At 55.3% G+C, this 15,969-nt stretch overlaps 1 protein-coding gene across 15 annotated transcripts in view; it reads right to left on the bottom strand.

Annotated features, from left to right (window-relative positions):
• ARHGAP44 (Rho GTPase activating protein 44) overlaps positions 1–15,969 on the bottom strand; it is a 146,453-nt gene that overhangs the window by 11,036 nt on the left and 119,448 nt on the right. For 8 of the 15 annotated variants that reach the window (XM_043528384.1, XM_037914471.2, XM_037914467.2 and 5 more), the window contains 8 exons: positions 14,692–14,772; positions 12,340–12,453; positions 9,771–9,862; positions 8,650–8,830; positions 6,721–6,738; positions 5,414–5,635; positions 2,168–2,605; positions 867–1,015 (listed from right to left, as the gene is read on the bottom strand). In XM_043528384.1, the coding sequence (XP_043384319.1) occupies positions 867–1,015; positions 2,168–2,605; positions 5,414–5,635; positions 6,721–6,738; positions 8,650–8,830; positions 9,771–9,862; positions 12,340–12,453; positions 14,692–14,772 (1,295 nt within the window). The remainder of the gene's footprint in view (positions 1–866; positions 1,016–2,167; positions 2,606–5,413; positions 5,636–6,720; positions 6,739–8,649; positions 8,831–9,770; positions 9,863–12,339; positions 12,454–14,691; positions 14,773–15,969) is intronic. The other 7 variants (XM_037914464.2, XM_037914466.2, XM_037914472.2 and 4 more) reach the window with 5 other exon arrangements.

Below are 15,969 nucleotides of genomic sequence, written 5' to 3'. Positions count from 1 at the left end.
GAACTTTCCAAATACAAAGCAAGTGTAACCAACCTAGTCATGTCTTCCTCAGCTCCAGCAGTCAGTGGCAAGCTCATTTCCCTGACATAAAGATGGGGATGATGGGAGATCTCTACGGCATGTAATTTAGCAACAGCCTTCATCAAATCAAGACCCAACATGGTTTTCATATGAGTCTTATCATGAGCCAGATCCTCAGCTGGTGTAAATCAATGTAGCCCTGTTGACTAAATCGAGCTAAACTGACTGACACCAGCTCAGGATTTGGCCCAGACCAAATTGTAATTGTCCTTCTGACAGGAGTCTTCGGCCTAGTCCACACACAAACTTCTGCTAGCACAGCTCAGTCAGCCAGGGCATGAGGTGTGCGATCCCTGACCAATCGAGCTGTGCCACGCAGTTGCACCAACACAACTGCACTTTTACCAGCAAAGCATGCATTCATGCATGTGCGCGCGTGTTACAGTGTATCCACACTCGGAGTGCTTTGCCTGTATAGATACACCGGCAAAGGGCTTCTACCGGAGAGCTGGCCTTCCTCACAGGACCATCGCTGGAAGAAATCCAGCACTAGGCAAGTAGGGTGCATGCAAATGCCAGATGGTCATATGATTAGTCCTTCTGTGAACTGGACAGTGTGGAGATCCAGGCACATGAAAGACCACCTTTGCAGGCACCAGGAAAACATACCTTCAAACCCCTGAGCAGTAATGGCCCCACCGGACAATCTGTGCCCACACACACTCAGAACGCCATGCTAGAGGGCACGACCCACGCCTGGCTGAGTGTGCACGAAGCTTGCTACTTGATTACACTCATCACCTTGTACCGGTTACATTAGCCTGGCCTGGGAAGGCAGCAAATACCTTTGCGCAGTGTGTGAGGGCTCTGCTCCGTGGACAGCTGCTGAGTGGGACTGGCCACCTGCTGCATGCTCCCACATGGGGCCACATGACCGGAGCCTGGGCTGCCTTTCTGCCCAGACACGGGCGACAGCTCCTTGGTTTTTAAAGTACTGTAAAGAAACAAACAGGAACAAGGAGGAAAACATGTAAGTCCCTTTGTTTTGAAGCCACCCCATGGACCTCCCTCTGCCCCATAGCCCAGGGTCACTTGGCTCACGCTCCTCGCACTCTGGTCTGTTTTCCGGCATGCAGACCTCGCTAAGAGCCGCCGCTCGCACTGGCAAAGCCAACCCCCTTCCCGACAGAAGGTGCTTCCAGAGACGCGCTACACATTGGACTCAAGACATGCGTAAGTCTTTTCAAGCAGGCGGAGCACAATGAGAGCATGAAGCGATGCTGCAGCCCTCCTAGTCGCATGGCATACAGCTGAGAGAGAGCAGAACAAAACCCCTTCCCTTCCCCACAACGGCTGCTCCTCCAGAGGGAGCTCTGTTTGCTAAGAAGTGCTCTAGGAATTATTTGGGGCAGTTCTCTGGCCTATGTGATACAGGAGGCCGGAGTAGCTGATCCCAAGGGATGCTGCTGGCCTTGGGGTCAATGCATCTAAGAACTTGTCGTGGGGACTGGTTTTGGGTTTTTTGTTTAAAGCTTCCTCCTCAAGTCCATTTCTTAATCCCCAGCTATGGCGTTCACTTGCAATGGCCAAGAAATGGATAGAGGGGTCCAGGCCACTCAGCAGCAAAGAACCTCTGGACAAGGCAGCATAGCAAGCGATGTAAGGGCTCATCAGGATTCCTTGGGTGAACAACTGCAAGCTGCCCAGGCCAGGTAGCAGCCATTCACAGCCTGCACTGCAGAGGCGGCTAACCCCACCGGCTCACGAGGGCACTGCTGGGTCAAGGGAGCTGCTCTGGATCAACAGCGGTGCGACCTGGCCTGTGACGCTCATTTTACTTTGATTCCTTGCTGCATGGTTCTGTCACGGGTGGGGGAAGGGCTGGCCCTGCGCCCCTGCTCTGTGGGAAACAGGCTGGGATACGATGGGAAGGTGGCAGTGCCTGGCAGAGCGCCCCGTCCGCCCCCTTCACGAGCTGCCCAGAGCCGACCCATGCAATGGCAGCTTCTCGGGGCGAGAAGGCTTGGCCTGGGCCATGGGGCCTGTCCCTGCCCGGTGGCTGTCACCGCGGTGCACGGTGAGCCGACGGCTCTGAACCCTTTGCCGCGCACATGGCCCTTTCACCCTCAAACACACAGGTATTTACCTAGTCAGGCCGGCTCCTCTGTCGCTGGCGCAGCCGACCCAGGGGGGAGAGGCTGACATAAGGGAGAGGTAGGGAGCGCCAGGTGGGTCTGGTTTGGCTAAGACAAGTGGGGGTTTGATGGAGGGGGTGGAGAGATTAGTTTCGAGAGCATGCGATTCGGTGAGGGAGCTCTGCTTGGGGAGGTGCAGGAAGCAAGGCTTCGGGTTCGAGTTAATGTCAAGCGGCTGAGGGCTGGGAGAGGAGGAGGAGGAGGAGGAGCGGGGAGGCAGAGTTTGGCTGTGCCCCGACCACCGGTAGGGTGGCAAGGGGGCCTCGGGCCGAGCCTGGGGGTGGTAATAGCGGAGGTGCTGATAGCAAGGGTAAGGGGGGGGCCTGTCGTCCTCGGGGGAAGGGTAGTGGTAACAGGAGTCCAACCAACTAGACGACACATCATCCGTGCTGCAAAATGTCCAAACAGACAGACAGACAAAAACAAGAGCAGAAGTGTTGGTACAGGGAGAAACCCACCCGGAGCGGCAAGGCTGGCAGAGAAGCAAAGAAGAGTAACAACAACAACAACAAAGACCGCCACGAGAAACACTGAGCCCAGAGTCTGCCGCAGGGGGGCGGGACCGGGGGGGCAGAGCAGCGGGTTCCAGCCTCCTGGGGGGACGGCACTGGGGCTGGGGTCTGAGCTCACTTACATGGGTCAATGGACTCATTGTACCACTGAAACCTGCAGAGTGTCTGGCTTTACTCTGGGGAAGTGGAGGCCAGAGTTTGGCCCTAAGGCTGCAGCCTGTGCCCACCGTCACCCTTCTGTGGCCCTGGGGGCTCGAACCTGACCCAGTCGTGGCCACACTCTGGCTTTACAACTGCACAAGCCACCCGAGGGCCACACAAGGCCAGGGTACTCACGGCTGAACGGGTGGCGGGCCGAGGCTCTTCACTGGGGCCTAGCTCAGCAGGGCATCATAACAGGAGGGAAGGGTAGCCCAGGATGCCAGTCACAAAGCCTGAAGCACCAAGGGCACTGCCTGGGGCTGGGAGCCACTGATCTAGAGAATGGCAAGGCAGGAGTGGCAAAGAAACGGCCCAAGCCAGGGAGTATAGTCAGAATAGCAGGGCATTGTGCCAAAATGGAAGGCCAGGCAAGTGTCAAAGGGTCTGCAGTGGTGATGCCCTAAAGGGTGACACCTAAACCCCCTTTCCAAACTCCTGGACATGCATTCGCTGGGTAAGGGAGAGCCCTCCGCTGGGGGAGCGGGGCAGGGAAGCATGGAACGCTTTCTAATGCCGTTGCATGTCTTTCATGTTATAGGGGTCTGCTTCTCGGCCCTGTTCCTCTCCCTCCGCCCGGCCCCTGGATCCACATCGCCCCATTTGATCTCTGTTTAGCACACCACCAGTCTATAAAGAAAGGGTGCCAGGAGGGAGGCAGGACATGATGGAAATGGAAAGAGAGCACACGGCAAGATCTCCCACCCACAGCGATGGAAGTGCCCTCCGTGTGTCTCCTGCAGAGGCTGGCTCTCAGGGAGGGGAGGGGAACAGACTTACATAGTCCTGGGAACTGAGGCTAATGCTGTAACATCTGCATAAAGTCAGGCAGAAAGGACACTGACATGTGAGAAAGGCGTCTAAGCAGGGTCAGGGAATAAGAAAACGAACACATTCAGATTATGACAGGAGCAGGTGCAACGTACCAGCTGGGACATACACTGTGACCCAAGACAGGTGAACGCAGACAGTGGAACTAGGGGCCATGGGACTTGTGGGTTGCGGCTATGCAACACAACGATAGGAGCTAACGAGTGAGCGAGCTGTGGCAGGCTCTGGTCTCTGTTACAGCAGTGTACATCCAGAGTAACTCCACTGCAATGAACAAGGCTGCTCCAGATTTACATCGATGTAACAGAGATCAGGTTCTGGCCCTTCACGTGCAAGTGTTTAATAATTTACCAAACAACTGATGGGGAAGAAATGCTGTCAACAGGTGCACAGAAATCAGAGCAAAATCCAGGTCCGGAGCAGATGAGCATCTGCACAAGGACAGTTGATTTTTTTGGTGCTTTCAGTCACTGAGTCAGGGTGGCTCATGTTAAGGGATGGGGTCTGTGTAAGTTCTCTACCTGGGCTCATCACAAATCTCTCTGGCACATATGCTGAGCTGGCTGGGTGCTGGGAAGCCCCCTGGAATGCAGCACATTAGAAGCTAACTTCCATACTTGCAGGAAGCACAGATTGGAAGCACGAAGGAGTCACATCGGCCCCACTCCCTGCGCAGGCGGGTGACTGCACCTGACAGGCTCACTTGTTTTCCGGCTGCCTGCCGGGAAGCAGTGTGTGAATCCCCCAACACAAAATAAATCCGGGGCCTTCTGAGAGAGAGGCACTGGAAGTGAACGTTCCCTCTCCGTGGGAGGATGTTCTAGTCAGGAATGGGCTCGGGGAAAGACATTTCAGGGCTAAGCACATTTGCAAAGGAGGTTCCGAAACTGGCTGCAAAATTTGCTCACAGTCATCCAGCTTTTTTCCAGGTGCATAATCTGCACCCAAGTGTGCAAAGGGGGTGGGGTGGGAGGGGGAGAGACACAGGACGGCTAGAAGAGCACAAGTTGCTGGTGTAATTTAGAGTGTGTTTGTGCTTGGCCCACATAGTGTAACAGACCCCAAAAGCAGTGCCTCCATCATCTTCCTTCCAGCCAGCGGAATGGGGTGATGTGGGGGATCGGTCTGGCCAAGGAATGCCCGTTTGTGGGAGACCAGTGGGAATGGCAGGAAGGACTGAGAAAACTGAAAGGCAGGGCCAATGAAACAGACCGCTAGGTTAGCACTACCTGCTCCCACATGACAGCCTGGAGCCTGTCTCCTGCTCTCCCAGCCACGGGAGTGCTCCATAGGGGACTCCTAGCACAGCGCCCTCTGTGGGTGAGGTGCATGCACTGCGAGCGCAGAATCTCCATCAGATTTGCAGCGTGGATAAGGGAGGATTTGCCCTGAGCATCCAGTCTCTGCTTTTGCAAAAACGTCTGTCTTTCCAGCCAGCCTGGAAATGGCATTTTCCAGCAGCACTTCCGCCGAGGCTGCTCAGGGATTTTCCTGGCTGCTGGGTGGTCACTGTTTGGGATTATTTTGTGCCTGGATTCACACACACCAGAAAGCAGAAGCGTGAAATCAAAAGGGCACATGCAGGTGAGCAGGAGCTAGGCGTGTTTACAAAGGCCACGTAAAGCAGCAGCTGCAGTCGCTGCCGCCTGGACTTACCTTGTCCGTTCGGCTCCTGGCTGGAAGCCGAAGCTAGTTGGAGTAGGGGAGGGAGTAGCTGAAATATCAAGAGATTGCTCAGGAATTGGTGACTGAGGAGTAGCAGCGAGATCGGAAGGCGGCGCGGGGGGCTGCATGGCAGGCGGGGTGGAGGACGCTTTTCGAACTATGGTGGTGCCTCTGCGGGCCACCCAAGATGTGTCCATCACCCTGACGCCCATGCTGAGTGGGGGAACACAAAGACACTCCCTTACCATCTCGGAAGTAAGGTTCAGAGCAAAGAAATAAAGCACAGATTGCAGCAAGAGGGGAGAAAAAACATTTCACTACATCCAGTTTGGTAAAGCTTATTCAGATCCTGGCAGCCTTCCTTCCAGAGAGCACCAGTGCAGCCCAACGGCTCCTCGTGAAACACTGGGACACAAGACTGGTGCGGGACCCTCAGTGGAGGATTGGCCTAACCTGTTTCGGATGAGATCCAGTTCTGGCCCTTTAAAAAATCCTCTTATACTGGGGAACCCCACTGCTCTTCAGTGGAATTCAACTTGCAGGGCAGCAGGGGTTGTAGAGGGTCAGAACTGTCCTGGAAGAACTGTGTAGGTAGGTTCCAAACATGCCTTCACTGTCAGTGGCATTGCCCGGAGGCTCCATTGGTCAGGATCAAAGTTAGGGCTCGGCTATTGGCTCAGGCCCCCTCCCAACCCTGCGGAGAGCAATAGTGTCACCAGAAGAGAGATTGCTACCAAAGTAACAACTTGCCCGAGATCTTGTTGGTTTTGCTCAGAAGCTGCTGCAGCCCATCACAACCTTTGGGAAGGAGAGGACGGCTGTGCAAGCAGCCCTGTTGTAGTGTGTGGCAAAAGTTTTCACTACAAAGGTGGCAGCGGGAAATGGCCGCCCTGCTGTGAGGTCTTTCCAAACAGCCACAAACTTGAGTGGGCCATTAGAAGCCAAAATGAATAGGAGAGCATTCCGGGTAGTGACGCTGTTGTATTCCTCCCAGCTGGAGAAGCTTCCTGTTGAGTCACTCCAAAAGAGGACATGAGCCCTTATTTTTTCCCAAAGTTATGAAAGTGCAATGGACTTTTAAGGCAATTGCACTAATTGGACCAAATTGGGCATGGGCTTACACCCCATGAAACCGACCCACCGGGGGAGAAACCAGCTCAGAATTTGCCTCCTAACATCACTAAATGTCGAAAAACCAGCGTTTTGGCTTCCTCACTGCCTACTGGAACAGCTCTGGCTTGGTGTTCAGAACACAGGTGGCCTGAAAAGGGTCCAGTGGCTACTAGAGGATACCGTACCTTTGGATTTTCCTAAGGCTGCATGGACAGAAACATACAAGTATTAGTGTAAAAGAAAACTAAGGCTAAAAGCTTCCATTGGGTATAGCAACTGTTGTTTGGAAAGGAGTTTAGAGGGCCAAGGTAACACTGTAAGGAGGACGGGTCTTTGAATCCTGGTTATGGCAGGAGGAGGACAAGCAGATTGTTCAATGGAAAAGGAGGCGTTGGAAGAAACTTCAGAGGATTCTGCAAACACAAGACGGTTTTGCTCAGTGGATGGGAACTTTTGGTAAGTGCAAACTGTGTGGGAGGGAGACGGGGCTGTGTGCAAGTGGGGAGGGAGGGAGGGAGAGAGAGAAGTTGTTCTTTAAGATGTTTCAGGTTTGATTTTTGTCTCTGGTGGGCGAGACCCTGCACACCGGGGGCCCTGGAGAGCTGAGATTCAGGGATCCCAGACTGCCTGCGGTGGTGGAGAATCCTGACTCGTAGGCTGCTGTCATCCGGGCAGGCAGCAGCCTGCCTCTCCAGTATGGCTGCTGCTAACTCACAACTCCAACGGGCAGCCCCTTGTGCACATTCACCCGCCTCAGTCCCGCTCCTTGAGGGCTCTGGGCCATATTCCCAATCTGATTCAGCATGCGTGCCCTTTCTGCTCCAATTCCACCCGCTCTCCTGGGCTTGCGCTGCACCGTGTGCACAGGGAAATGCAAATGCTGCCCAGAGATTTGCAGAGGGACCGGGGTGCATGCCAACGGAGCTGGCCAATTCAGCTGTCACACAGCTGGGCTGTTTTCCTCACCAGATACACTAAAGCTGGGATGGTGGCTTGCTAGTGGTTAGACCGAGAGATTCGGGGGAGGAGTCGGGACTCCTGGGATCTCTTCCCAGCTCTATTGCTGACTTGACATGGCCCAACTGACTTCATGTCATTCATCCTTCTGTAAGGGGGGGAGGGGGAGTAAAACACTTGCCCATCCTCACTGGGAAACGTATGAATTAATTAATTGTTAGGAAGTGCTAAGGTATGATCAAGTGCAAAGAATCCCCATCATGGAACATTCACACTGCGGTAGCCCCTGGAGACCTACCAGGGCAGGTCCATTTACAGACCCATAGCTTCGGGGGGCTGGCCTGGACATTTACTTAGTATTCACTGTTCCCTCACCCCCCAAGGGCAATGCCCAACTCCTTCCCAAACCTGAACCTGCAGTGACTTCCTCAGGCCAGACATGTGGTCTCAGTGACACGGGGACGGCCTGCGGGGGGCTAGGTGCCCTTTGAGGGATGGACTCTGTGTTTCTCTAGGGTTTGCGCATCAGTGCATAGGAACTCGTAACAACTAGCAAGGCAGGACAATGGCTTCCTTAAAAGGCTCTGCTGAGCAGGCTGGGGATCCCTGGTCTTGGCTGAGCTAGACCCAAACGCCTGGCTTGCGCCTCTCACACCCCAGTGATGAAAACTCATCCTAACAATTCATGGCAGGCCCGCTTCCCTCTGAACACCCTCTGCTCCCACTCCGGCGCCTCCAAGCCAGCTCCTTGCAGGACGAGGGCTCGGGAGCACTGCCCACTTAGTGGGCTCTCCAGAGACTCCTGCCCCAACCCTTCATCTCTGGGTGGAGCTTGTCTCTCCAACGTGACTTCCCTCAGGCTGGGGGTGGGGGTGGAGGTGGGGGAGGGGAAATGGCTCTGCTCCCATCTAAAATGGCCCAAAGGCAGCTGATCGGACAGGGTGGAGGGGTCAGGAGCAGGGGAGGGTGGGAGTGACAAGGCAGCGAGGCATCCGAGCTCACCAGTGCGGAGGCTACAGGATACGGTGCCCATGGCCCCCCTGTCCCAAGCAGATCTCCCAGCCAAGGCTATGTCAGGCGCGGCCTCTTCTGGCTCATACAACTGTAACAGACTTACACCAAAACCAAACCCCGGCAACGAAGCGAAGAGGCCCTACCCATCCTTTTTGTAAAACTCCAGCATCATGTTGTCCGTGGCCACGCTGAGGGGGCGCCGGGCCTGGTCGTGCTGCTTGCGGTCGGAGTGGTCCATGTCAGGGGAGGGCATGGAGCTGTAGTTGGCGTTGTGGTTGACGTGCATGGGGCTGCCATAGTTCCCGGTCACGTTGAATTCAATGTCTGGTCGGGGAAGCAAGAGGGTACAGTGTTGTTCGGGGGCATCTCCTCGCAGCCAGACTAGGCAGAGGGCTCTGGGCAGTGAGGGGTTATTGCTGTTATTTCTAGTCTGCGTCGTGCCTAGGAGCACGCCCGTGGGCCAGGACCCATTGTGCCAGGCTCTGTACAGACACAGAACCCTTCCCACTGCCAGCAGCACCAGGGAGCCTGCTGATGGGGTGGGAGGAATGACTGGGAACATGGACGAGCCTTGTGGGCAGCCAGCCGCTGACTCCATGAGGGATAGGGACTATAAGCCATCAGGTAAGGAGCTGGAGGGGAGAGATGGCTGGAATGGGCTGGAGGAGCAGTGAGGGTCTCTCTCTAGCTCCACAGACGTGTCTCACTGGGGGCTGGGCTGGAGTGAAGCCACCTTGCGCTCCATCCTGGATTCTGTCTGAGGTAACTTGGCCTTCTGGGGCCATGGAGCACAGGGGGCTTGTGGGGCCAAGCAGGAAGAAACCCCCCCTAAGCCACCAGAGCTGTGGAGTCGGAGGGCAGAGCTGGGGCAGGTGCAGGCCTGGCAGCCCCACAGCCCAAATCACAGAGCTGGTCGGGCGCAGTGACAGTGCACAGCTCTCTCCACAAGGCCCCAGCACTACCCCGGGGCGAGAAAGGGCCATCTGCAGGGCCCGCCCCACCCAGCTTCCGGCCCCTCTGCCCAGCAGTGCCAGTGGCCGCAGCAGGTTTTCTGGTGTCAGTGCCTGGTCGTCAGGAAGTGGATGGAGACCGTCCAGGCCTTTTCCCATTCACTGGCCTCCAAGCCGGTTTGTGGAATGGACGCTTGTGTCCCCCACCCCCCATTCCCTCAGGCTCAGCGCTGGCGGGCCGGCTCCATTATGTTCCCTCCCAAAGCCGATACCTGCGCAAGCACGCAGCGCCCGGCGGGAGACGCACGGCCTACCTCCGGGGAAGAACCAGTCGGCGTGCTGGATGAGGGGCTCGATAATCCCCACGATCTGCAGAGACACCGTCGTCATCATCTCCGTGATGTTTCTGCAACACACCGGGGGTGGCAGAAGCAGCTCAGCACCGGCGATGGCTGGGACTCACAGACGTGATGGTTAATAGCGCTGGCCGAAGCCAACATGTGCCAAGCCTGACGTGGTCCCCCTGCTCTTCCAACGCAGCTCTGCTAGTGCACCACAGCCCTGCCTGGCAATTCCCTTGCTAGTCCAGTGGGACCCTCCAGCCAGCCTGGTATTACAGACCTGCGCCCTCCCACAGCTCTGCCGATGCTCCTCAGTTCTTCCCTGCAGCTCCCTCCCACCCCCCGGCTTTTCCAGTTCTCAGCAGGTGTGCAAATGCCTGGAGGGGCAGCCCCAGGAGCGCACTAACCCATTGCCTCCCCTCCCTCGTCTCGCTACCCTCCCTTTACCTTGCTAATATAAAGCGCTTCTCTCAGGCGCTAGATGCTTTTAAATGAACACATCACGTCTGATGTTGCTTTCTAACGACTGTGACGTTTCTGGGATGGATCCTCAGCTGCCGTAGATCAGCAGAGCTCCACTGTACTGCTGCTACTCCCAGCTGAGAACCTGGCCCATCATTCCCTACTAGTTTCCTACATTTTTACCAACATGACACTTTGGCCCACGGAGTAATTCTATGCAGCAGGACATTAGCCACAGCGTAGGGACGTCGCCGTCACGGCAAGAACAGTGGTCAGCTTACGGATCATGTTATTAAAGGAGCCTGAACCCAACTGTGCATTCGTTTATGGCGTCACTTCCTTTTCCTGTGGGCACCATTAGCTCCAAAGCTGCAGGGCCATGCTCCAGGAGCAACTGAGCATGCAGCAAGCAGGGATACGGGCTCACGTGGTTCTACTGCAATCAAGGCATCTCCAAGAACAGATTGCACAGCGGCTTCCCCGGCCTGCTGCCCTTGGAAGCATGGACTGTAATTAAGCCTCCAGCTTCTTGATTTAACCATAAAGAAGGATTTAGGCCAACACAAAAGAAGGGATGGTTGGATGCTTGCCTGACTCCATGGCTTCTGGGCTGCTGCTGCGTATTAGCCTTCCACTGACCTCTGATGTCAGGAGGCCATAGCCCGTTCGCCCGCTCTGCTGCTGCCTTTTACCCAGACATGCCTGCCAGGTTTGGCAACTCCGCAGCCGCTGTGCTCCAGTGGGGAGCCACAGCTGCATTCTGGGGATCTGAGTGTGCCCCGCTTGCTCTGTTTAGCAGCACAGCAGCTGCTTTCTACCCTGGGTGCACCCCACCACTCTCACTGCACCCCAGAAAGGCATGCTGGGAAATGCTCCCAATAGCACCCAGACAGCTGGTCGCTTTCACTTCCAGGCTGGAAAGAGGCCCTTCAGAACTGATACAGAGCCCTGGCCTACTCTTAAAATGTGGATCGACCTAGCTACACTGCACAGGTCTGCGAAAAGGTCACACTGTGAGTGCCATAGTTAAGCTGACTTAACCCAAGGTGCAGACGTGGTTCGGTCGACGGAAGAATTGCCGCTTGGGGAGGTGGATTAACTACACTGATGGAAAAAGCCTTTTGGCCACGTAGGAAGCAGCTACACTCTGGCGCTGGGGTGCCCGTACTGCAGACATGCTCGACGTCAGACAGTAAATAGGGTAACACCAGGCATAGCAGCCAGGTAGCCAATGGCTAGAAAATTAACCCAGCCCTGTGACAAGTCGAGGCCCTAACACAGCCATTATGACGATGTTCTCATGTGTCTAGCACCTTCCACCTCAAAGGAGCCAGGAGAACTTTCAGGGATCGATTTACACAGGACCCGTGATTCTGCTCCTTCCAGTTCTCTCCTTTCACCTCCCTACTTCTGCCTCAGTCTATGCTGCCCCCGACACACGGGGCAGTCTGATTGTCCTCACAGGCCCAGAACCCCCTCTTCTCCTCGCCCCTGGAAACCCACCTCTTCATCCAACCCACTCTTCCTTCCTTCTCAGATTAAACTCTCCCCCTTCACCCTCTCTCCGCTGGAACGGCCACTTGTGCCTCACGTTAGCGTGCCTTGCCGTTAGACTGTCAAGCTCTATGGGGCAGGGGATGTGCTTTCATCTATGGTCCTAGCTAAGTTTAGGGAAAGGATTTAAAAAAAAACACACCATACTGAAGTGGCCTGATTTCCAGAAGTGCTGAGCGCCCACAGCTCCCACTGACTTCAGCAGGAATTGTGGATGCTCAGCTAAGGAGCCAATGGGGCTGAAGGAGAACAGCAACAGAAGCAGCAACCACCAGTTCACCCATCTCACCCACCCCTGGGAGCTGCTATATCCTGCTTTCCCCAGTACTTGTGTGACAACCGCCATCTCAGCCAGCACGCTGGGGAGTGAACTGGGGACCTCCAGAGCTAAAAGTCTGAGCTGCTACAGCTTGAGCAAAAATGTCAAGGGTCCCTAGCAGGGGCTGTAACAGACACATACGCCCTGTGGATTGGGCACTGAGGGGACCCTGTTACATGCACGCATGCACCGGTGGATTCCACTTACCCTTCTGTTTGAGGCCAGAGGAGGTTGGGGCCCAGCACTATCGCCACGTTGCTTGGTGTCATTTTGTTAGCATCCTGGTATTCTGTTAGTTTTGCTAGGAATTTGATCAGGTACCTGGCAGAGGCGATCAAGAGGCAGAGGGTGAGGCTGGAATGTCACCTGGGCCTGTGGGGTGCAGCGCATGTTCCTCACAACTGCCTTCCTCTGCACCCGACATTCACAGCAAAACCATGCACCGAATGCAGGTTATTCCCCGAGTCCCAGGTGCCTCGGCCTCTCTCTTTCGAGGTAGCTTCCAGGTCAATACTTCAGTGAGTGCCGCAAACCACCATGAAATCAACATCCTTGCACTGCCAACCATCCAGCGTCCTTCCTCTGAGAGGCTCGAAGTGGCTCTCAAACATGCAGGAAGCCTCACAATCCTGTTGTGATTTGTCCCAGGTCATCCCGTGAGTCTGGGGCAGAGCTGGGGAGAGAATCCAGGGTCCCAGCTCTCAGCCTCCCTCTCTAACCACCACCAGTTCCCTTCTGTAAGGCTAGGAAATAGGCTTTGTGGCTAGCCACAAAGCCTGATTGATTTTCATTGCTAAGAACATAAAGGTTGACGATCAGATCATGCCCGGGGTCTCAGCACTTGGTAACACAAACGAAATCCAGCAGGAAATCCTATCCTATTCGGGGGCTAACTGTTAAATCCTAGCGGCTGATATACCCACCCTGGAAGTGCCCTTTTCCCAAAGCCTGGGCAACCAGCACCGTGCAGCGTGCCCCAAAGGCTGGCAGATTCAGAGGATGGTGGCTCACAGGGGGGAAAGCAAATTCCTGTGTCGAGGGCATGGACATCTCTACAGTCAACAGTCACCTTGTCCTGATCTAGGGGAACAGCCCAACAACAGCCTGGAGCTCCAGTTTACAGGGTTTTCCTCATTAATCACTGTATCTCCTAGTGTAAAGTAAGGCAGAGATTTTCAAAGGGGCCTAAGGGAGTTAGGTGCCCAAATCCTATTGAAATCCAATGGGAGTTCGGTGCCACACTCTCTGGAAAATCCCCGGTGAAATATCTGACAACATGGGAGAGAAGGGGCCTTTTTTGCTTTGAGGCAGGTGTCCCCAGTCTCAGTGCCCCTGTGACCTGCGAAGGGTTGCTTGGGCCTGCGGCCCTGGTCTGGGATCCCCCCCCGCCCATCCCCTGTGCTGCTAGCTCCATGGGTACCAGGAGAGGAGGGCTCAACCCATATTAAAAGGCAAGTGGCCCAAAGTGCAGGGTCTACGGCCAGCGCAGGAGAGCAGGGTGAAGAAGGCCCTGGCATTATGATCCCGGGCAGACTGAGAAATTGGTCTCCACTGCCCATCCCCCTTCTCCCACAGGCCAGGAAAGGCGAGAGGGCACAGGTGGGAGCTAGCCCCCCCGCCCCGACTCCCGCAGAGATCTGCCTGCCGTCCTCCCATGGAAAGTCAGTTTGGTGCTTTTCCACCATGACTAAGTTCAGTTCACAAGCAGGCTGGATGAGGGGGCGAGGGGGCCCTACGATCCTCCCCTGCCACAGACCTTCGTGCTCATTACTGGCATGTGGCGGGACGTGAGCCCTGGGCCCGCTCTGGGAGCATTCAGGCTCTGACCTACGTGACTAACTTTACTTGAGCCCCACTCCCAACAAGGTGCAGCCCCCCCTCTCTCAGCATCTGAGAGCGCAGGGACCAGAACAGATCCCCTGGGGACTAGACAGGCTCCCTGCTTATTGCAGCAGCACTTGCTAGGGGACGTGCTGAAAGCCGCAACTTCAAGGGGAGCTGAGAGCTCAACTGCCTGCAGGGTGTGGCCTGTATTGCTAAGCATGCAGAGATCCCACTGACATTAGTGGGCATTAGGCAGGTGCCTGAGGAGGGAAAAGCTCCCACCCTCCCACTAAGGCCTTGTTTACACAAGAAAATGGCACCAGTTTAACTGAAGTTGGTTTTTAGACCGATTAGTTACCACAGTGCAAACGGTGGTGTGGGCAACAGCCGCCAGCTTGGCCTACACCCCGGGGAGTGCGCTCGTGACCTCCAGAGCTAAAAGCACAAGCTGCTACAGGCTGAGCTACAGCTGCCTTCCTGGGGCTGTAATGGACTCATATCCTCTGAGGACTGGGCAGAGCGGGGGGACCCAGAACACCGGCTCGCCAGTGGGCATGGGATGCTCTTATTAGCTGACTTAAGTTAAACCAAAATAAGGCTGGTTCAAACCACACTGTGAGAGTCTCCACACAGCCTTTGGCACCAGTTTAATAAAACTGGTTTAAAAAATTACACCTGAAGTGAAATCACAGGCTACTCTGCATGCAGACCCAGCCCTCTGCCCCACACGCTCACCTGATGTTGTGGTAGTTGGCCTTGGGCAGTTTTTCGCAGGCATTCCACAGGGCCTGCAGCCTCTTGTCTTGGTCCTGGATGCTAGGAAGGAAGTGTAGTTTGGGATTAGTTGGTCAGTTCGCCACACGGCTGGCCCGCTCGCTTCGCTGAGTGCTCAGCTGTTGAGAAGAGATGAGGCCCCAGATCCGAATGCCCAGAGAACTGGGGTGCGTCTGAAATCTGAACCGGGATCCTGAGTTTGCAAACGGCTCTGGCCATTTAACAGTCAGAGCCAGCTCCTCCAGATTTGAACGCTCCCAGCCTGGGGGCATCCAGTGCAGAGAGCGAGTGCGAATGTTGGTGCTTGAGCCCAGCCTTGCTTTTATTATTTATTTCGGGTGCTTAGAGAGAAACTCCAGGCCTGCATGGTACCATTAAAGACTGAGAGTGTAGCTGGAAGGCCTCCAGCCCACCAACTCAGCCAGACCCCTGCCCTCCTCAGGAGGGAATGCATGATTACAGTGGCTGGCTGGTCAGATGCCCAAGACTGGTGCATTTCTGCATTTGCTGCGAATACAGAGATGCCCCTTTCAGATGTTGAAGGAGAGAGCAGTCCAAAAACAAATGCAAGGTCCTGACTGTCCATCACAGTTCAGCCCTGTCTCTGGAGGAGGTACCAAGTTTGTGAGCACGTTTGCTGAGTGCGAGTGAGTCCTTCAGAGGGGCAATGGTGCTACCACACGTGACCAGAGCCCTGGCTCTGAGCTGATCTGATCCAAGCTGGGGGAGGCCAGGTTTTCCCAGTGGCTCAGGTACCAGCACCCCCTCAACAAAGGGAACGAATCCCTTTGCACTTTGCTCCAGGGCCCAGAGAGTTTCTGTGACAAGGACAATCTGCTTTCAGTTCAAGACCCTACTTCCCATCCCCTACACAAAACACAGAGGTCGGCTGCAAGGCAATCCCCAAGACAGGACTGCAGAGGCTGTGTACAGATGGAGACTGAAGTGGATGGGGGGAAACAGTATAGAGATACCTCTGTTGATCTGGGCCTGATTTATCCTTAATCCATCTCTGATCCATGCACACGTCACCCCAATTATGTGGGCACGTCACGGGGAGGGTCTAGCTAGCTACCTCTGGGCTTGTCCACATGGCAAGTTACTGTGTGGCAAGGCAGGGGGTCCCGTGTGGATGCAGCGACAGTGCAGTGCGAAGCCTGGAGGGCAGCTTGATGTACAGCACTTCCGAGTAGCAGCAAGCAGTAGGTTGCCAGGTAGACAAGCGCTTCGGTGCTTATC

This window comes from Chelonia mydas, chromosome 14 (genome assembly GCF_015237465.2).
Source record: "Chelonia mydas isolate rCheMyd1 chromosome 14, rCheMyd1.pri.v2, whole genome shotgun sequence".
Classification (NCBI taxonomy): Eukaryota; Metazoa; Chordata; order Testudines; family Cheloniidae; genus Chelonia; species Chelonia mydas.
The sequence above is the reverse complement of the archived record's forward strand: the minus strand, read 5'-3'. Positions and strand labels throughout refer to the sequence as shown.